The sequence below is a fragment of the Cricetulus griseus genome, assembly GCF_003668045.3.
Source record: "Cricetulus griseus strain 17A/GY chromosome 1 unlocalized genomic scaffold, alternate assembly CriGri-PICRH-1.0 chr1_1, whole genome shotgun sequence".
Lineage (NCBI taxonomy): Eukaryota > Metazoa > Chordata > Mammalia > Rodentia > Cricetidae > Cricetulus > Cricetulus griseus.
The window spans coordinates 220,707,258-220,730,374 of record NW_023276807.1 but is presented as its reverse complement, the minus strand read 5'-3'; the positions used below and the strand labels follow the sequence as shown (position 1 = coordinate 220,730,374).

The 23,117-nt window shown below is 46.4% G+C and overlaps 1 protein-coding gene across 1 annotated transcript in view; it reads right to left on the bottom strand.

The window, feature by feature from the left end:
* Positions 1–23,117, bottom strand: part of Scara5 (scavenger receptor class A member 5) — an 89,484-nt gene that overhangs the window by 27,456 nt on the left and 38,911 nt on the right. Inside the window, exon 3 of the mRNA XM_035453107.1 lies at positions 5,514–6,188. Within this exon, the coding sequence (XP_035308998.1) occupies positions 5,514–6,188 (675 nt within the window). The remainder of the gene's footprint in view (positions 1–5,513; positions 6,189–23,117) is intronic.

Genomic DNA, 23,117 nt, shown 5'->3' with positions numbered 1-23,117 from the left:
TAGCTAAGTAAAGAAGTGTGGAGGGTATTCAGGACTATTCCTGCCCCTCTCAAATCCATATGTTGAAGTTCTTACCCCCTCCAGGTTATGGTTTGGAAAGGTGGGGCTTTAGGAGGGGGCTGGGTTTATGTGAGGTCATGAGGATGGGGCCCTCCTCAATGAGATTAGTGGCTTTATAAAATGAGGAGGGTCAGTTATGGTAGAGGACACCTGTAGCCCTAGCACTTTCTCAGGAGGCAGAGGTAGGGGGATGGAGAGCTTAGGGTCATCCTGGGCTACATCATAAACGTCCCATCTCCTGCCTGACACCTTTGAGCTTGGCACTAGCACTCATGTATGCCTTTTCTCTACCATCATTCCTGTCTCCTCCCACCCCCCCCCTGCCAGACCAGAATACAATACCCCAGGAAAGGAAGCCCTCAACTGAACCCAACTATGCCAGTACACTGAACTCAGTCTTCCAGCTTCCAGAATTGGAAGGAAAGAAATGCCCGTGGTCTAAGCCCCCCAGCCTCCCTTTAAGTGGTCAGGGCTGACCAAGACATAGTGAGACCAAGGGAGAGCTTTGTGCAGAAGAAGCAATCCCTACAGGAGCAGGGGCTCAGTGGGCTGGGAAAGTGGGGTATTGGAAGCCTAGGTGCTGAGCTTGACCCTGACAGGGGAGTGCTAGAAGCCTTGGAAGGGGCCTGGTGGGAGAGCCACAACAGGTCTGCATACAAGGAAGGGAGGGAGATGGCTGGGCTGTGTGTGACAGAGGGATGGAACAGGAGGAAGGTGAGAGGCAGGAAGGCAGAGGCTGTGGTCCATTCAGGTGGAAGGTAGAACGTGGAAGAGACCTGGGTTAGGAACGTGATCATCACAGACATGGGGGGATGGCCGTGCTGTTTAGAAAGTAGGACAGCTTTTGGCTTCCCCTGGGGTAGCAGGGGAGGAGGCCAGGCTAAGCTCAAGTTTCCAGCTGGGCACCTGGGTGGAGGATAAGTTTCTAATTGCTTGTGAGTAGGGCTTCCTTCCAGGAGAGGCTGCAGTGTGGCAGAGATTCAAGTATACGTGACTGAATTCAGTCTCCATGCCTTTACCATGTGTTGAAGTTACTTGTCTGAGACCACACAGGCAGTCAGCTGGTGAAGGAGCCACGATCTCAGTCCAGGTCTGCCTGGCACTTATCCTTTCTGCCACACCCATGGGGCCAGACATCTCACCCGCCCCACCTTTCTGCCACTCATTCTGGCACCTGCTGTTCCCAAGCTGGTGAACTCAGAAGTCCTCCTTGTCAACTTTGTATCTACAAGCTGGGGATGCTTCTTATCACTTTGCTGGTGACCTTTCTTGGCCCCATGGTTCTTGCTGGTATGGGCACAAGCTGGAGAAGCAGACCTGCAGTATTTTGATGCAGCCCTCAGACAGCCTTGGCCTGTCTTCTTTCTTTCCTCCTTCCCAAAGGCATCCTGAATACCTGACCCTGCTGTGGGAACCCAGGCTGCAAGCACCCACCTCTTGATCTACTGGCTGACTGGTACTCCCAGCTCATCTGTCTCCAGAACATCCTCACCTTTTTTAGGACATTGGGTTTCTACAGATGTGATTAGTTAAGGTCATACTGGAGCGGGGTGGACCCTATTCTTGTGACCGGAGTCCTGTAAATTGTCAGAGGCACAGGACAATGGAAGCAGAGGTGGGAATGAGGCATCTGCAGACCAAGATTGCCCTGGTCACCAGAAGTTCAGAAGACACAGGAAGGACCCTCCCTCTGAGTGTCAGAGTGATGGGATCCTATGGATGCCTCGGTTAAGGGTTTGCAATCTCTAGACAATCAACTGTTATTTTTAGCCCCAGTCTGTGGTGTTCTCCCAGGAAACCAAAACATGTAGGCTCACAGCAGACCAGTGTCTTGCACAATCAATACTTGACAAATGAATGAGTATATGAGATCACGGGGTGTTGATACATACAAAACAACCTAGCTGCCAAGATCGAGATGTACTGATACATTCCAAAAGTTGGCACTGTCCTCAGACCTTAACCAAAGTTGACAGCTATTTAACAACTCAATGGCACAAGAGCAAGGAAAAAGTAGTCAACATTTTTTTAATTCATGAGTTACATAAAACATTTATGGAAAGCTGGAGTTTTTAGGCATCATCTTAGTTTTAATCCCAATTTTCAGATAACAGGATCAAGATGTGAAATCTGTTTTATCAAGAATTATACAGCCAATGAAAGGCAGAATTAAGATGCAAATGAGCTCCATCACCCCCAACCCGTACACCATTCCCATCCCAAATCCAGAAGTCTCCCCTCCAGGTCAAACCCAGCAGCAAAGGAAACCTAGCCCAGATCTCTGTTGCTAAATCCCGTCCATCCCATACATTTTGCCCCATTTCACTCTTCTTCTCTCCTGCTAGAGCCCCTGGGCTCCAAGTCCTGAGACCTTTACAACTGTGTCAACCCACAGCTGGCATTCTGAGGTGACCTCAGGGTAGCATATGTGGTTACAGCCTCAGTTGTGGCCAGCCTTGCCAATGTGCCTTTTTACTTCTCAGATGTTTATAGTCACATGTCTTGATTTATGAAGTAGATCACAGAATGGAGGAGGTTAAGACAAGGTCTGCCTACCATCTGAGCCCACATGGACCCTACCACTGATTACTCTGCCTCAGTTTCCCAAAGCTACAGGGCCCTGGGCATTTACTCTTTCTACAACGTAAGAGCACAGGGTGTCTGCTTCCTTATTCAAAATATCCTGACCTAAGAAAAGGACAGGGCAGAGACTGCCAGCTCCATTCCACAGCCAGCAGAACAGCACCTCCAAGAAGTTCAGTGGAAGCCCTGCTGGAGAGACCCTCAAGGACGAAGGAATGGGGACAGGATGAATCTATTTCCCCACCTTCTCAGAGGCAGGTGAGGAGACAAAGGGATCTGTATACATACCCCAATCCTCGTAGGGCAGTTACACTTTTTTTTTTTTAAGTGGCTCTGTTCACAGCAATGGTCGGTCCACTATTAACTGGAAGCCAGAGTCCCCCACTCCTTAACTCCCCACACTGAGGAGGACTCCCTCTTCTACCCACTAGATGGCGTTTTCTGTCGAAAATAAAGCAGGTCCAGATAAGCTGCTTTGAAAACTTGTTTTCATTAATCAAGAGGTGTGCTTTCTACATCTGGCTTGGCATTTGATTTGGATAAGTCATTTCCCCTCTCGGGGCCTTGTGGTTCTCCACTATGATACAGGAGGATTAGACCAGATGATTTTAGAGGCCTATTCCCATTCCAAAGAATTTTAGAAGGCTTGCATTTCAGCCATCTGCATATGGCTGGGTGGCCTGGCTCAAGGCTTGCTGCACCAATAATATCTTCTGGCATGTCTCCTCTCTCTGATTTTCCTTCCTCCCCCAGGGATAACTCTCTCTGATAACCTAAGTTCTCTATGCCTTTAAATCCCACAGACAGATTTTGTAAGATGCTGAAAAATCCAGAGTAGAAAAAAACCAAAAACCAAAAACCAACCAACCAAACAAAAACCCCCAGTGCTCTGTTGAATGTCCATGAAAGATGAACTAAAGTCAAAAACCCATAGAACACTGCACAGCAAAGTGAGAGAATGAAAACAATTTGGGGCAAGCTCAATGACAATGTAAATTCTCTCATCTTTGAAAAATACATGCCCTTGAGTATTTGTGGATTCTGAGCTAGAAGAGAGCAAAGGGGAGGGTGCTGTATATGTGCCTGTCTGCATGTGTGCATACATACGATGTAGGTGTCTGTATGTGCATATCTGTGTACCCATGACTTATGCATTCACATACATTTCTCTGTTCCTATGTGTACATATACATGTGAGTTGTATGCAAGCGTTTGTGCATGTGAACATGTATATGCTCCTGAGTTATGCATGGAGGTGTCTATATATGTGCTTGTGCATGTATATGTACATGCACGTGAGTTATGTATGCGGTTGTCTGTGTATGTATGTATAAACACATGAGAATTATGTATTTGTGTTTGCAAATGTATCTGTGCATGTGAGTTATACATTCAAGTGTATTTATGTGCTTATAAATGCATAGGCATGTTTGCACATGTGTGTGTATGAATGTGTACATGTGTGTTTAGAGAGGAATAAATTAGAGAGGAATTAGAATTATGACAAGAAGGCCACTCCAATAGCAGTATAGAAGAACATTCTAGATATGCACCGTTGAAGGTCCCCAGGTGATTATAGCCTCCTGTGCTCACTGGGGAAGATCAGAGATGGGACTGCAGCATGATGAGGAAAGGATACAGGGCTGAAAATGAAATGGAGAGATGCAGGTGGTTCTATCTACCTCTGTATGGGAGTGGAAGGCAGACAGGACCAAAAGGAATGCTCCAGAGAGCATACCAGGGGTCACAGGAGCATGGGCTCACCAAGGCCAGAATCCACACCTGGCTCTACTCCCGCCTCACCCTGCAACCAAGGCAGGCTGTTTAAGCTTCCTGGGCCTCAGTGCCCATGCCAACACACAAGGTGACAGTGACGTATCTCCAGAGAGGGTGCTGCTCTTGAGGGATGCTGTGTGGCATGCCCTCAGTACACCCACATGCAGCAGGTGGACTTCAAAGGACAATGTCAGTAATGCTAGCGTCCAGACCAATCAGGATTTCATGAATTGCACAGCTGTGAGAAGAGGGAGGCTGGTTTGTCAGAAAAGAGCAGAATTATGTCTCTAGGCTAACAGCTGTTGGGTGTGCTGGCTAGTTTTATGTCAGTTTGACACAAGCTAGAATCATAGAAGATAAGGAAAAAACTGAGAAAAATGTCTCCCCAAGATCAGACTGTAGGCAAGCCTGTAGGGCTCGTGGGTGGTGCAGTCCCAGTGATGCTGGTTTGGGATTCTATAGGAAAGTAGGCTGAGCAAGCCGCAGAGAGCAAGCTAATCAGCAGTACTCCTCCACGGTCTCTGCACCAACTACTACCTCCAGGTTCCTGCTCTGTTTAAGTTTCTGCTCTGACTTCCTTCAGTAATGGACTATGATGTGGAAATGTGGACCAAATAAACTTCCCCAATTTGCTTTTGGCCATCGTGTTTCACCACAGCTGTAGTTACCCATTTATTAATAACTTCATTCATTCATATACAGGGTCTTCTTAAATAGACCAGTCTGGCCTCCATCTGTTGATCTTCCCACCTCTCTCTCCTGAGTGCACACAACCAATTGTGTTTAGAAAATGAATCAAATGTACTCTACCTGGGCAAACATATTTTTCTAACCACCTAGTAGGCCAGGTTCAAGTGAGCAATTCTGCAGTCCTTGGAGCTCCACTGGTTTGGGCAGAACATTCTAGAGTCATACAGTGTAAGACTTAAAGGTGAAGGTATGAGTTTAAACTGTCACTCTGGGATGGGTCCTTGGCATGAGCTTTGTAAGGGGTGGGGGTGGGGGAGCCCTGAGCAAGAAGGGCACCTGCTGCATGTGGGTGTACTGAGGGCACTATAGGAGGCACTATAGACTGGGTTAGGTCACTCAAGTACCTTTGGCAAGGGTGATGTTCCTCAAGGCAATGGTGTGTTCCCAATCCTTGAGACGCAGGTCCTCGGTCACCACGTTGAGCATGGCCAGCTCCTGCTTAAGCTGCATCTCCATGTCCATGTGCACCAGCCTCATGCGGCGTGTGTCAGCGCTGGTATTGCTCACCAGAACCTGCAGGTCCTGCAGCCGTGTGCTGTGCAGGGCCACATCATAGGACAGGCTTTGGTTGAGGCCACGCAGTGCGCCACCCACGTCAGCCAGCTCCTCACTCAGGACGCCCACCCTGCGCGCCAGCCCGTCCAGCAGGCCCTTGTGCCGCTGCAGCAGCAACTGGCTGCGGTTGCTCTCTACCTGCAGCTGATAGAGTTCCAGCTGTGCGGAGTCACTCTGCTGTCCAGTGCGGTCACGCAGCAAGGCCACTGCCTGCTCAGTCTGTGCCGCCTGTGCATGCAGCCCCCACAGTGTACCCTCCAACCGCTGCACTAAGCCTGCCAGGGCCAACAGCGAGTCTGTCTGGTTCTGCAGCGCATCCTGAACCTTCCACACTTGTTCTGTCAGGTCCGCCTGCAGCGGAGCCTGCAGCAGCCGCAGCTGCATGTCCCGGAAGCTCTCATTCAGCTGGTTCACATTCCGAGTCAGCACCTTTAAGTCCTCTGGGGAGCTTCGAGGCCTGGACACTGTGGAGGAGGTGAGAAGTGAGAAGGGTTGGGCAGGGAGGTCCAGATAACAACAGGCAGACCTATGGCATACAGTAGGTGCTCAAGAAAAGGTAAATGAAAGGGAGGCATGACTGATACTGAGAACCTTAGTAGATCCCTGCCACTGTGCTAAGGGTGGTCCCCAAACCTGTCACTATAATCACTTGCAGATATTACTGACACTGGGCAGGAACTTTAAAAGAGTCATGGTAATTCTGAGTTGGAGCCTGGTTTGTAGGCTGCTGCACAAATATACACACCATCTGTCAGTTGTTCCAAAGGAAATGGCTGGTTTGTTTCCATTGTATAGATGATGGATATGGACAGTTTTGAGGAATTCAACTTAAGATATTGGTTATTCTCTCTGAAGCTCAAGGAACATCCCGGAAGAGGGGACGGAAAGAATGTAAGTGTAGGAGGAAGTGCTTGTGTACAAGGATGTCTTCCAAGTATGGCAGGGCCTTTGTACTTATGGATTTACAGAACCCACACAAGATGGGGCTGCCAATATTCTGTCCTACGGGAGAGAGGGGTTCCTCCTTGAAGAGTTATTGGCAGTTAATGGTTGCTAGAGAGAAGGGAGATGTTTTCTTCAGTGATGTGGCGTCTGGCTAGCTGCCCATGATCCTCTAAATACTGCTCAGCCATGTTCCTGTAAATAACTCTAATTAAACTTGGCCACACACACACACACACACACACACACACACACACACACACACACAAAGAGTGTATGTGTGTTATGATCCTTTCCACCTCAGGAAGTAGGTACCAGCAATCACCTAAAATTCATCTATGGGAATTTAATAACCTAATTCCCAGTGATAATATTAAGAGATGAGGCTTTTCGGAGGTGACTAGGTAATGTGGGCAGAACATGGTATCACAAATACGATTATGACTTGCTTGAAATTCAAGGAAACTGTTCACCCTATCCCCATAGCAGAACATGTAAGAGTTGCCATGAGTCATTGAGTCATGTGGGGACTTGGTCCTAGACTTCCAGCCTCCAGAACTATGAGCAAAAAAAATTCTGTTGTTCACAAATTATACAGTTTAAGGTGTTTCATTATAGTGGCCCAAATAGACTAAGCCAGTCCCATTATACCTCCTTTTATGGCTAGGCCTGTTAATGTGGCTCAGGATAGCAAGCAAATCCTATCCCAGTGGGGAAGCCCAGAACTGGGTTTCCCTCTATGTCTTCTCTGGAGCTGCCTAAAACAATCCCACTAGGAAACAGGCAGGGCCAGAGACAGTGACAGTGCTGGTTTTATGGCTTCCTCTGTTCAGGGTCCTGTCTTGTTTGGCTGCAGCACCTCTGGGCAGTGGGGCAGTGGTGGTGGTTCAGATCTGTTCCTTCTCCTTCTCAGCCCCCTTCCACCCTTCTAGCTTTCCTATGATTTTCCCCAGCAAAACCAGTCACCCTGTCCCTCCCAACATTTCCATGTGGATAACGGTCCTTTCCCTGGTTATGAAATATCCTAAGAGGAGAAATCGTCATCACTAGATTCTAGCATCGTGGTGTCTCCTGGGAGTGCCTGCAAACTGGATGCTGAGGTATCTAGGGACCACTGCTCTGCTTTGTAGAGTGTGAAAAGGAAACCAATGGCTGTGGTGGGACTGGGACAAGAATGAGCTAATTCTGCTTTGGAAATCTTGAAAATCAGAGGGCCAGGGCCTTAGGACAAAGCTTGGTCAAACAAGAAAACAGGCACACAACTCTGTGAGGACTCTGCATTGGAAGTGATAGGAGACAGGTGGGTTTGCGGGGCAATGCTTATGGTCTGTATCATAGAGACACACCTGAACTCCATGCTGTAAAACGAAGCAGCCTAGCTCAACCTCCACATACTATTGGGAGTTTGTTTGTTCGGAGACACCTGCCTACCTCAACCCAGACATCCTTGGAGGAATATAAAGTCGAAACTAGCAGAATTAACTCGACTAGCATTTCTAGAAGTTCTTGAGCCCACACAGCCACAGAATGAGGGAAGAGCACATGGAACACGAAGAGGAGCATAGAAAAGTGACTGACACTTGAGCAGAGGGGCAAGCAAAGAGGCTGACACCCAAGCTCCAGGAGGATTGACTGGCTCTTCTCTGTTTTCTCCCTATGAAATCTGCTGGTTGGAAAAGAGATGAAATAAAGAGACATAGGGTATCAAGCCACTGTCTGTTCAGATTGCCAGCACTGTGAATAAAGAGCAATGATTCCTTTCTCTGATTCAGAGGTCATAAGTATCATGAACAGAGTTCTGGCTGTTGGTGGGGGGCGGAATGGGTGGCGAGGGTTCTTGCTTGCCATGATAACCTGCTGCTGTGCTCCTTCCGTGATGTCCCTGGAATCACACACATTTGTGGTGACCCTTTTGGAGAACTCAAGTCACTTTAGATAAGGTTCTGAGATGTGGAGCTGAGTGACACCTAGAGGCCTGCTTCAACTTTCCCCCATTGCTTTGACCACAAAAGCGAGTCTGCGAGCGCTCACTCTGCCTCTCCATCATCAGTTAGTTCTGACTGTTGGAATATTTTGCATTCTGTTCTTATTTGAGTTGCCACACTGAAGTTTCTATCCATGGGCCTTTCCCTTTAGTAGAATATGGAACCCGTACATTTCCCAACAAGGTGGTTGTTCAGAATTTCATAGAAATGCATCATCCTTTGAATACATAGAATCTTTTCTACTTAAAATCTACACTTCCCTCATTCTCAGGGTTAGCCTCCAGACATTCTGGCTGCCTTCTGTATTTGCTCCAGTTTGTCACTCATACCTTGACAAGAAATGATTGACAAACTAGGTTGAACAAAAGTATGGACAGGTAGAGCCTGGCAGAAGGATTATCCCCTTCATTTCAGTCATGAGAATTCTGGTGAAGTGGCCCAAGCCAGGTATTGTCAGCCCCCTCTGGGCTCTGCAGAGCTCAGCCACTGAATGGATCCCCACACTCTCTGGTGAACTAGACGCTTCCCCCATTCTACTGATGAAGAGACTGAGGCCAGGAGGCAGAATGACCATTAGTGACATGCCTCCCGACTCTTTTTCCCATGGTCCACACCACTGCCACCCTCTGAAAGGTGAACTACACAGTTGTCAATATATAAGCAGCTTGCAGGGGAATGAACCCATGAGCAGCCACAGCCAGGAGTCCCACAGGACTGTGAGCTGAAGGGATCCACAGCAGGACAATGTGTCTGCATGTCCCACCACATGGGGTGAGGCACTGAGATAGGGCGGGTGGAACACAGAGATCCCAACATTTTCTCATGACTCTCTGTTCAGGACACCCCGGAGCTCTGGCAAACCTCAGTTTACCATAGGTAGAAAGGCCACCATGAGGTCTGAGGATTCTGCTTCTGACATTGTGACTGGGAGAAAGAGTGCTAATCCCTTAGCTGAAGTCACAGGAATGGTTTAAGGCTACATTTACCCAAAGTCCAGGTAGTGAGCCAAGCAACTCTTTTTTCCTTTCTCTGCTTCTCAGCCCTGAAGGCCTCAAACCCTGCCCATCAGAACTTTTCTTTGGTGCCTGGAGGTTCTAGGCCTTCCTCTTTGTCCAGGGAATGGAGCTAAGCCTGTGTCCATATAGGGATAGCTGACAATTACCTTCCCCAGTCCCAGGGAGTCCCCAGGAGTCCTTGTTCTTTGCACAACCAATCTGAATCCAAATCCAAATTAGAAAGGAACTCCTCTCCAAGCCCACACCCTTCTGCAAAGCTCCTCCCAAGCCCACACCCTCCTGTAAGGCTCCTCCCAAAACCACACCCTCTTGCAAGGCTCCTCCCAAAGCCACACCCTCCTGCAAGGCTCCTCCCCAAGCCCACACCCTCCATCAAAGCACTGTTTGCTTTGTTCTCCCAGCCCTATCCATTTGCATACCCAGGCTTTATAATGCCATTTCTGCAGTTTTCCATTTAATATTGCAACTATAATTATTTCACACAATTTTTTTTACCATCTTTCTCTTAGTTTCTTATAATTTTGTTGACTCAAAGAGTTTCGGGAGGGGATACATTTTTATCTCAGCAAATAAAAACCAACCTCTTTTCCTCTTTCTTCCTTCCTTTCTTCCTCTCTCTATTTCTCTCTCTCTTTTACTTAAGATTTTCATAACAATAAAGACTCAGAAGTTGGATTAGTAGGCCAAAAGATATATAGACATTTTTATGACTTAAAAAAAAATCCCATAATCAGATGTGGTGGCTCACAACAAACACAAGGGAGGCTGAGGCAGAAGAAGTGCCACGAGTTTGAACCAAGGCTAGGCTACATACTAAATTATAGGCCAGCTGGAGCTACAGAGTGAGATTACCCTCCCATCAGTCTCAAAAGCCAAAACCAACCAAACAATAAAATCAAAGACAATGACTTTCTCCAAATAAGCTAATTCATACTTACAGCATAGATGCTTAAGAGAGTCAGTTTCAATACACCTCTACTTCACACTACACATCACAGTTTTCTTATTGCTCATTCCAGGTAGAGCGTGGCACCTTGTTATTAGGGTAATTCTGTTACAGACTTTTCAAGGTGATGTGTCTGTTTATTAGAATGGTCTAGCTAGTGTAGGTACGTAGACCAATCAGATCACTGTTTGTGAGGTCAAATATTTTCGGGGCCCTGACTCATGTTGGCCAAGCCTAGAGCAATGTCCTTCCTTTGGGACCATTTACGCACAGCAGAATGAATTATCTCCTTCCAACAGTCACCGAGTGTTCTCTGCTCATGAACCACCCCCCCTTAAATTCTTTCCAGATGGTTGCTGTCCTCAACAGGGAACAATTCTTACTTGAGTGTGACTCTCTAATTCGTGTTTATGTAAACAGCTCATTTATCTCCCTTCCTGGCATACCTACTCTTAATGTGTTTTAATGATTCTTCAACTTTTATACTTTCACAAGTGGGAAAGTAAACCATAGAGTAACAATAACAACTGTCATCTCCTGAGGTCTCACTGTGTGCCAAACACTTTTCTGCATGTCTTCCATGCTAATACAAAGACTCTAAAAATGCTGTCCCATAAGCCTCAAGTATCATTAGCAACCTCATGTTCCAAATGAGGAAACTGAGGCAAGCAGTGGTTAAGTCACACAGAAGATCACAAGGTCAGGAGGAAGGGGAGAATGACTTTGCACTCTGGAAGTGTGGCTCCAGGGTCCCCAGTATGATTACCTTTGCTCTTTGATGAAGGACTGAATGTGGAGATCAAACTTTGTAACAGACACACTTAGATGCAGAATAAGTTTGGAAGATAGTGAGCTTCCTAGCATAAACCCAGCCTGAAGCCGGGGTACTCAGTAGAAATCACACAGCTATTTGATTTCAGAACCTGACTTGGTATTGATTGCTGGGTCCTATTTGGTGAATTAACAACATATTTTATGACAATATATAGTCAGTGTGTGAGCAAAAGCTGCCTCAGGTTGCAGTAGGATCAGTGTCTTGAATAAGCCGGTTTCTCATAACTTTCATTGGACCACCTGGCCTTCCAATCACACTCAGTTCTGAGTGAGCTCCCCGGCCACAGTTGTCTTGTTCATGCATAAACTATTATCTTCAGGCTCAGTCGGGGTGCTTCAGATGTGACCTGACCAGACAGCTGTTCCCCAGCACAGCAAGAGTGCACTAACAACGGTAAAGTCCATGCGTGTGGCAGGCAGGGAGGCTCTCCATGCCACTGGGTGTTTAGTGACATGAACATTGGGCATTGGTGTTAATCCATGCTTTTGTCTGTGTGTGGGAGGGACGGAGTGGGGGGAGGCATATGTTTATCAGGTGTGTGAGTGTGTGTGTGTGTGTGTGTGTGTGTGTGTGTGTGTGTGTGTGTTTGTATAGGTCAGAGGTCAGTTTCAGGTGTTGTTCCTCAAGCACCATCTGACTTGTTTTTTGAGCCAGGGTCTCTTACTGGGACCTAGATCTTGCCCATTTGTCAAGGTTGCCAATTTCCTTAGGTTGGCTGGCCAGTGAGCCCCAGGAATCCTCCTGTCTACTTCCTCAGCACTGGGATTACAAATAGATGCCAACATGTCCTATTTTTTTTATGTGGTTGTTGGGGATTGAACTCGGGTCCTCATTCTTGTAAGCCAACCTTTCAGTATAGGACCACACATCAACCATACACTTCATTTTATCCACCTTTCCCTGAGAGGTGTGGGGAACATAGTTCATACTCTTACTTAGCTGAGACAGGAAGCCAAGAGATTGTCTGAAGCACAAAGCAAGGGGGACTTGGGCCATCTGCCCCTTACTGGTTCTCTCCTCTGAATCTGCTGCCAGGGTAATCAGTCACTTGTCAGATCCAGGCAGGAGGAAAGGAAATGGCAGTTATCATCATCTACTATCTGCCAAACAGTCCTGGGTTTTAGAAGTTGCTCTTTTGCCCTTCCCAGAAAGCTTGGAGAGTAGAAATGGCCACACCCATTTTCAGACAAAGCAGATCCTAAAGATGGCAAGGTATGTGGACAGGGTTGGCTGCTGGGCAAGGAAGGCCCCAGAGCCACAGCCATCCTCCACCTCACAAAGCTGCATGGGGCATCTGACTCTTTTTTATCTAGAGGAGCCCTGGAGGGAGGCACTTGCCAAGTGTCCCTGTGGTCCTTCCACTCCTGAGGAAAGACAGTGCCATTGTTCACAGCTGGGAAAATCTAGAAATAGGCCTTCCAATCACTAGCTCAAGGCCACCCTGCTAATAGGAGTCGGGTGTAAGCCTACACTCCTTACACTCCTTCCAAGGTCCCAGCACAAACCCTGCCTTATCAGTGACACTAAGATAGTCAGGCAGGTATCAGAAATCGCAGAACATCATATTCAAGGCAGAGTGTGTGGGAGGATGAGGCTGAAAGGTAACGGCCATGCCAGCACGTCCAAAGAAGCACCAGGAACAAGAGGCAAGCTTTTCAGATGAGTGGTGGGAATGGACTATGTTGCCTGAGGTCAAGGTGAGTGATATGAGTTAAAAAAAAAATCATTTATAAGCAGAGGTCACAGCCAGGGTCAAGAACTTGCTGTGCAAGCACGAGTACCTGAGTTTGATGCCTACGTAAAAAAATCTGAGCATGGTGGCCGGAACTTGCAGTCCCAGCGCTGGTGAGGTGGAGGCAGGTGGACCCTGGGGCTCACTGTCAGTTCATTTCTAGTCCATTTCAGTCAATTCGAGGGCGGTGAGAGACCTTGCCTCCAAAAACAAGGTGAAAAACACCCAAGGAATGCCACGTGCATTCTAGTTCATGTGCAAACACAGCCACACACGCACACAAAAGCAGAGCCCAATATTCTTTCGGCACTTTTAATGAGGACTCTGTCAAAGAGCTGTGACATGGATTGTTTTCCCAGCTTCACTAGTGTCTCTTGACCCCAGGATACAGGACAGAATCAGGATGGACCTCCCTTTGTGTGTGGCCAGTGCAGACACATAGGGCCCTAGATTTGTGTTTAGCCCCACCAAGACTTCTTTCTACAACTGGACATCAATTGATCCTTCAACTTGTGTTTCCCCAGTGAAATACCCTGGGACAAGAGATCCGGGTTGTGTGCACTGCCACTGTGTCACATCGTCCTCTCAACACCAGGATGCAGTTGTACCCTCTCGCCATCTATCACCGCATCTTTGTCCAGGCATGATGAGAATGGTCAGGGCGGCTCCAGCTCTTGTGATGCGTCCTACAAGGAGCCCAGGCAATTATGAAGGCCCGCATGACCCAGTGTGTTCCCATGCCCAAGGAAACACAGCAATGAACCAAATAAAAATTCCTGGTAGTTTTCCTCCATTTGGGGGACAAAATGCCTGCATCTTTGCTGTGCGTTTGGCTCTCAAATGATGCAGACGGGTCTGACCCAAACTCACCAGTGTCACTCTGGAGTTCAGATAGCAGTCTGACTAAGCTAGTCCTGAAGGAAGGGGGACATCATGGAAGTCAGCTCCACTGCCATGTGGAAGACCACAGACTGGGAAGCTCTCACCGGAGGTTGGAAGTCTGAGTTCAAGGTGCTCCTAATGCTGGGTTTCTCCTAAGGCCTCCCACTGGGTGTGCAGGACACCCACAGAGTGCTCTCCGGGTGTCTCCTTATAAGACCATGGGACCATGACCCACTCTTATGATCTCATTCCTCCTTAAGTCTCTCCTTTAGACCTCATCTCCAATTTTAGTCCTACTGGGTGTGGGGCATAAATGTTCAGTCCACAACAGGGTCCTAGACTATCTCCAAAGAGCTGGAGACACCCAGGCATGCAGCATGCGTTTCTGCCGCCCTCTCTGTGGGTAGAGAGTGCTCTTTCCTACCAGCAGATGGAACCCACACTCTCAAGACGGTAGAGAGTGAGAAGTGGTACGATCAGGGCAGATTCCTAACAAGAGTGTGGAAACTCACTCCAAGTCTATAATGTAAGTATATATTAGTATAATGCATGGGAAGTAATTTGGCTGCTTTTTTAAATTATGTGTATGCATGTGTGTCTGTGTAGGGGTATGTACAAGTAAAGGCAGGTACCTATGGAGACCAGAAAGTGTTGGATCCCTTAGAGCTGGAGTTAGAGTAGGGAAGGGGATGAGAAGGGCTAGGATGCTAGCATGGACTGTGGAATGTGTAACAGGTACTTATGGTACTCAGGGAGCCTGGAGACCAGCATGGGCTTTGGCATGCCAATAGGTACCACAGATAGCCGTTTGTTCCTTCTGCTGATGATAAAGAAAATAGCTTCTTTTGACAGAGAGGAACTGACTTCACAAGTTCCTGAGGAATTCTAGATTTTTGTCTAACCACCAGAATATGGGGAAATGGAGTTTCCTTGGGATCTGGTAGTTGTGAGCTGCCAAATGTGGGTGCTAGGCAACAAACTAGGATCCGCTAAGAGCAGTATGTGCTCTTAACTGTTGAGCCATCTCTCCAGCCTCTTGGTTGTTGTTGTTTTTTGCTTTTTTTGTTTTTTTGGTTTTTTTTTTTTTTCGTTTTGAGTAAAAAAAAAAAGGCTACACCATTTAACCTACTAATCTAACTTCTGGGAACTTACTGTTAGGAAAATTTTTCAAAAGAAATGGGGAAATGTTTCTATGTTTGTTTATCAAGTTTGAACAGGGGAAATCACTGGGAAGAGATTGGTCAGTTACAATATGTCCTTGTGTTGTTGCAAAATTTGTCTTTGTTCTTCACTCCCTTTCCTGGCTCAGGACTGATAACCCTTTCAGAATTGGCACAATAATATCATACGTGTGTCTCCTGGTATGACAATGAAGGGAATGATGGTTGGTCCCCAGGGGCTCCAGGAATGGTGTCTGGTCACTAGAAAAAATAAGAGACAATTTGGGACAGTCCCAGTGGTGCATCCATCCATACACACACACACACACACACACACACACACACACACACACACACACACACACACACCAACCTTTAGGAAGGAGAGGGGCTGAAGATTGAATGGCCAGTGATGTAATAAATCATATCTGTTGTAATTTAAGAAAAGTTGTGCTCAAGAGAAAGACCCCATGCAGCAGGGTTCAAGCAGAGGGTTTCTTTCTTTTCTTTTTTTTTTTTTTAATTAGGGAAAAGGATCATAAAAGGGAAAGGGGAAGGGGGACACCGGCCTCCAGAGACAGGAGCAGTGGGAGAGAGGAGAAATGAAAGAGGGGCATGAGAGTGGGGGGAACGGACAGAGAGTGAGAGAGAAAAGGATGGAGGTGGGCCGGGCTCTTTTAAAAGGGAACATAGTGAATGTGCACAGGTGGTGCTCTTGGTGACTGTAGCTGAGGGCCTATCCTGTCAGAACCCTAAGGGCAGGCCAGTACAGATGCCTGAATACTAACAATGTCTACATAAGGAACCTTCCAAATCTCTGAAGACTGAGTTTATGGTGCTTCTATATAGCTAGAGGATGACATGACAAGGAACTTGGGTACTCCTGGCACCCACATTGGGCAGCTCACAACTGTAAGGTCCAAAGAAAACTGCCTGCTGTGCCCCAAGCACATCTTGATGTTCATCTTTGGTAATACCCTTTATGATAAATCATTAAGCATAACTGCTTCCCTGGATTTTATAGCAAATGAACTAATCCCAAAGGCAGGTTTCTGGAAACCCCATTTTGTAGCTCACTAATCAGAAGCATGGTCAAAACAGACCTTGGCCTGGGGCTGGTAGTGGAGGTGGTACGTCCTGGAGACCAAGTCCTCAGCCTGTGGGGACTGATACTACCTTTGGGTAGATAGTCAGAAGTAAATTAGAAGACACACAACTGGTATCTTGGCAAAGCCTCTTGCTTGCTTGGTGTGGGGAGGAAGACCCGCCCCCCAACATCACATGCCATTTTCTCCTCTGACTGTTGACTGAGAACCAGAGAAGAAAGCTTGCTTTCTTCCTAGGAGTTTCCTTGGGGGAATCTTTTCAGCCATTGAAATTATAAATGACCAGGACAAGGATGGCAAAATTCTCATGAGATCATTATACTAATAATATTAGGTGGAATAGCACCCCAGAAATGACATTGTAAAACCTAGATATGCAAATGGGTGGATCTGATGTAGAAACAAAACAAAACACTGACTTAATAGAGGGTGTAAGCTTAGGGAGGAATTTTTTTTTTCTTAATTTGGATTTATGATTAAATTAGTTGTGCAATGATCAAGGACCCGTACAGCCCCTTTTGGAAGCTGATTGTCCATTGTTCCTGCATGAACACAGTCTCAGCACATTGTCTGTTCAGAGAGAGGGACTCAGAGCTGGACTGTTCTGAGGAGGGCTAGACAGGCAGAGCCTGAGGCTTCCAGGGGCATGTAAACCAGTGGGCTTCGGATGAAGGAAAAGGAGTTGCTTATCTCCTCGCCTGATCTTTGGGCAAATGTGACCTTAAACCACTCCTGTGACTTCAGCCAAAGGGCTAGCACTCTTTCTCCCAGTCACTCCCAATCACAATGTCAGAAGCAGAGTGCTCACACCTCATGGTGGCCTTCCTACCTATGGTGAACTGAGGTTTGCCTGAGCTCCAGGGTGTCCTGAGCAGAGACTCATGGAAGTGTTGGGATCTCTGTTCTCCACCTGCCCTGTCTCACCCCATGTGGTGGGACATGCAGACACATTGTCCTGCTGTGGATCCCTTCAGCTCACAGTCCTGTGGACTCCTGGCTGTGGCTGCTCATGGGTTCATTCCCCTGCAAGCTGCTTATATATTGGCAACTGTGTAGTTCACCTTCCAGAGGGTGGCAGTGGTGTGGGCCATGGGAACAAGAGTCAGGAGGCATGTCACTAATGGTCATTCTACCTCCTGGCCTCAGTCTCTTCTTCAGTAGAATGGGGAGATGCCCAGTTCACCAGAGAGTGTGGGGATCCATTCAGTGGCTGAGCTCTGCAGAGCCCAGAGGGGGCTGACCATGCCTTTCTTGGGCCACCTCACCATAATTCTCATGACTGGAATAAAGGGGATAACCCTTCCATCTACACTCTGTCCTACTTGTCTTCATCTTGCAAAGTCACCTTTGATCTGCCCATTGTCTACAAATAGGTCCTGTCTCTGGCACATTGCTGGTACACAGGCTGGATAGGGGCCATAGCCAGTCACAACCATCCATATTAGGATGCCCCATCAGAACTTCAAAGGAGGCCAGTCTCACCAATGTGTTTGTTATTGTCCCCGGAGGCCAGGCTGGATACATTGTGTATACTGTGTCCTAGAAGAAGGGTTGCCTCATCCTGATCCAAGCACACAGTGTCTCTAATGGTTTCTGCTGATTACTGTGAAAATGAGATCCAAGATGAATTATAAACCAAAAGCCTCCTAACAAGGAGATTAGCCCTGGCTTCCCGTGAGGAGGCTCAAGTGTCTGAAATCATGGCCAGGCACAGAGAGAAAGAGAGGGAGAGAGAGAGAGAGAGAGAGAGAGAGAGAGAGAGAGAGAGAGAGAGAGAGAGAGAGAGAGAGAGAGAGGAGGGAGGAGTGAGATTTCACTAGGCGCATATACCTGATAGGAAAGCCATCGATTCTTTCCAAGTGCAAGTCAAGATTGCTTGGACCAGCACAATGCTTGACACAGTGCCTTGAACTTCACAGGCGATGAGTAAATAGTTGCCAGTTGTCAAAAGTGTTACTGAATGTTTGAAAATGGAGAGTGTCAGAGAGTGTCATGAAACACAAGTGTCCTCAGCCTTTCCTGGAAAAAGATGGGCTTGGACCGACTGTTTTGGCAGGCCACGGGCTGTGCCTCTTGTCCTCAGCCAGACTTTTCCTCCAACTGTGTCTACAGTACCCAAGTCCCCTAATGTGCCACCTGCTGTACCACAACCCAGCTCGCCTCTGCGTCTCTAGCTTTTTGCATACAGCGTATCTGGCATCTCAGAAATGATTTGAGAATTATCCTTTATGCCCTTGACCCCTGGGAGATCCTGATGGATGGAGGCAGGAGCCAGATGATAACACTTATTTGGAACAAACAGCTTGGGGCTCTTGTGACCAGCTCCTTAGATAGCAGAAAGGGGTGGAATCCCAATGGAGACTAACTCAGAGCTATGTGCTTCTCTTGGCTTCCTCTATTTCCTGGTTTTATTCTCCCCATCTCCCAGCACTGAGGATCACATCTCACAAACAGCTATGAGGCCTCCACCTTGTACTCCCATTCCACAGAAATCCCAGGGCAAAACAAGAATCGTGCCTTCCTCCAGCATACGAATAGGTCATCTGAAATCCTGTCTTCCTTTATGCTTTTAGTTTCTTCACTTCCTGACTTCCTACTGTCTTGAGAAGCCATATACAAGTTTGGATTTAGGCTGTAGGTTCACACATGTTTTAAGTCACCTGATCCATGAATGTGAGGAGTCTGGCTGTTGGTGAATAGATAAGCCCAAATAAAAGCCCTCCTACCAGCATAGTTTTGGGAGAGAAAACTACATATAAAGAAAGAACCTACTTGGGCTGGAGAGATTGATCAATGGTTAACAGCAATGGCTGCTCTTGTAGAAGACCTGTGTTTGATTCCTATCACCCACAGCTGCTCACAGCTGTTTGTAACTCCAGTTTCAGGGCATCTAAGACCATCTTCTGGCCTCTAGGCCACTGTAAACATATGGTACACAGACATACATTCAAGTAAAACACCCAAGCACATAAAACTTGAAAACAATTAAAAAAATAAAGAACAAATCCACAACTTTGTTTTGGAGAGGCAAAGGCCAGCATGAAGGCGAACTAAAGATGCACATTGCGTGAACATTCTTCATGTATGTGGGGAGAGAGGGGGTGCTTCTAAGATGTTTCTATCAGCAGTGAGGAGGCTGTACTGAAGGGGAATAGGAACCCGAGGAGGCGTGGGATGCTGTGGTCCTGATGAGAAAGAGAAAAGTACCTGGACCATAGTGCCTGCCCATGGCTCCCCCGACTCATATGTTAACGACTTGGCCCTTGACCTATGGCGCTAACCGGGAGGTGCTAGAACTGTCATGGAGTAGGGTCCTCAAGGATGCACCCTGAGGGCAGAATTGGGAACCCGAACTCTTCCTTTCTCTCCCTGCTTCCTGTATACTAATGAAGTCAGCAAATTTGTTCCTGCCTTGATTTCCCTGTAATGATGGGCTGTGAGCTGGGACTGTATGCATAAATCCTCCCTCCTCTCAGTCGCTTTTTGTCAGGATATTTTATCACAGCAACAGAAATGAAACCAGAACACACCCCAGCAACCTTATTTAAACCTGATCACCTCTCTAAAGTGCATATCATATTTTAATAGTGCATAGTATGAGGTAACTGGAAGTTAGGATTACACCACATGACTTTCAGAGAACAAAATTTAACCCCCCAAAAGGTAGCTAAGTGAGGCCCCTTACTAAAAATTAATGAAGAAAACCTGGGGCACACATGAGAGACAGGTGCCAATTTCCACATGTATGACATCAGGCAGATTAACCCAGGATATTCAAAAGGCTCTACAGCAGTTGTTCCCAACCTGTGGGTCACAACCCCTAGGATTGAATGACCCTTTCACAGGGGTCACCTAAAGCCATAGGAAAGCACCAATATTTACATCACAATTCACAACAGTAGCAAAACTACAGTTATGAAATAGCAATAAAAATAACTTTATGATGGGGGGGTCACCACAACATGAGGAACTGTACTAAAGGGTCACATTAGGAAGGTTGAGAACCACTGCTCTACAGGATAGCCATTCTGAGTCTTTTGGTGCCTGGTAGCCCGGTACTACCAGAACCAAACACATCTGCCAATCATTTGCCACCCTCAGGCTTACACTTGAGAGATCTGACAATACAATGACAGTTCAAAAACTTACAAGTCTCCCAAGTGGGCACTGTAGTGTGAATGTATGTCACACTGCTGGCCTTACTTGAGCAATGATTAAGAGACTCAATTTAGTGGCACGTGATTGTACCACGGCAACAACAAAATCTCTTGTGGAGAAACTCCTCCATAAGGCAATGCACATTACTGGTGTTTTGTAGTTGTTTCAAGAAAGTCATTCTCAATAACTGGCTAACGGAGTACTTACTATAGGTATAAAGAAATAAAAAAAGTCTCCAGGCAAATTTAAAGCCTGTCTTCAAACACTCACAGAATGCAGGGTCCCACATAGAGGAAAGTGACATGCTCACTGAACTTCCCAGGTACCTCAGCATTTCATTTAAGCAAAAATTCCCAGTTGGCTTGTGAGAAAATAAAGTTCCCACCTGCAGTGATGTAACACACAGAGACATGAGTGTGGATTGCTCTTGTAAAGCCCAGCGCTGATTTTATCTCCAGAGGTTTCATTCCTATTTGAGAAGTTCGGGTTGGAAATAAACCCTGACAAGCTGGAGTTCATGCACTACTCAGCCCCTTTCCATAAATGTAGCACCCGCCCATCATAAAACAGTTACTCCCTTTTGGAATTTTATTTCATCACTGAGTTAGCAAAGTTATCATCTACACATCTTAAAAACAAACACATGGCTTAAACTGTATTAAGAGATTGTGACATCATTTTATTGATTTATTTTATGTTCTACTCATTTCCCCTCCTTTACATTTATTCTTTCAGAATCTCAAACAGTATTTTTATTATATTCTCTCCCATTCCCCAACTCTTCCCAGACCCCCTTCCCCCACTACAAGTCCAACTTCATGTCTTTCTCTCTCCTAAAAGAAAAGAAAAAAAAGAAAGAAATTCCACTAGGAAACACGGAGTCCAATTGGTGCTGGCCATAGGGTCTGCCCTGGAGTGTGATTGATCCACCAAGTGTCACTCCACTGAAGAAAACTGTCTTTCTCTCTCTAAGCAACCATCATTTGTAGAGTTTCTCAGCTAGGAGTGGGGCTTTGTGCCCACTTCTCCTTCATGCTGGGATTTTTTGTCTGCGTTGATGCTGTGCAGGCTTTGTGTGTGCTGCAACAGTCTCTGTGAGTTTGTATGTCCACCTGGACAACTCTGTTTCCTTAAAATCAACCTTAAAAGTAATCACCACCTCTGGCTCTTACAGTCCCCCCAGTTTCTGTATAGATCCCCGAACCTGAGCACTCCAAAGTCTCTCACTTTCTGCACATGTGTGGGTCTCTGCATTACTCGACATCTACTGCAGGAAGGAGCTTTTCTGATGAGGGTCACATGATGCGCTGATCTGCAAATTTCATTTTTCTTAGCAGCTGGATAATATTCGGATGTGTAGAGGTGCCCTAGTTTCATCATCCGTTTCAGTTGATGGACATATTGGCTGTTTCCAGTTTCTGGCTATTACGATGAGAGCAGCCAAGAGCATCTCTGTAGTAGGATGTAGAGTCCTTGGGGTGTATGCCCACGAGTGGTAGCGGGATATTGTAGTTCATTATTCCCAGCTTCCCAAGGAGCCACCACACTGATTTTCATGGTGACCGTACCACTTTACACTTGCACCAACAATGACTAAGTGTCCTTTCCCCACATCCTCACCAACAGGTGTTGTCATTTGTTTTATTGATCTTAGCTAGATTGACTGGTGTAAGATGAAATTTCTAGTTAATGTTGATTCACAGTTACCTGATAGCTAAGGATGTTGAACATTATTTGTTTCTCAGACATTTGCATTTCATCTTTTGAGCACTCTGTTTAGTTCTATATCCCAAAATTAGGTTATTTGTTTTCTCAATGTTCAGTTTTTTTTGGTTCTTTGTATATCTAGATACTAACCCTCTATTGGTAAAGATTTTTCTCCCATTCTGTGGGTTGCCTATTTGCTCAAGTGATGGTGTACTTTACTGCACAGAAGTTTTTAGCTTCCTGAGGTATCGCTTATTAATTGTTGATCATAATGACTGCTTTTGAGGTCCTGTGCCAGTGAGTTCAACCATATTCCCCAGGTTCTCTTCTACCAGATTCAGGGTATCTCACACTAAGGTCCTTAATCCATTTGGAGTTGTGTTTTGTGCAGGTGATGGATATGGATCTATTTGAATTGTTCTACATGCAGACATCCAGTTTGACCTCACCACTTGCTGAAGGTTCTGTCCTTTCTCTGCTGTGCATTTTTGGCTTGAGATCATTTTAAAACTTACTGCAGAGATGCAACAACTGGGCTCTGATAATCAGAAAGGAAACTCTTGTTTATTCCTAATTTAAACAGATAGCCAGGCACTGCGCTATACAGTTTCACACATATGGAATCTCTGATATATGACCAGATCTCTTCATTTTTATTTTTAAAAGATTTATTTGTAAATTACATCTATGTATGTGTGTTTGTGTGTGGGTATGTGCCCATGACTGCCGTGATGTAGAGGCAGATTTCCTAGTGTGGAGTTGCAGGTAGTTGTAAGACACCTGTTGTGGGTGTTGGAAACCAACCCAGGGTCCTCTGCAAAAGCACTGCACACCCCTAGCTTCTGAGCCATGTCCCTCCAGTCTAATTTTTTGAAAAAATTGAGCTACACATTTTCCCCACTCCTCTCCCCTCCTCCTCTCTCT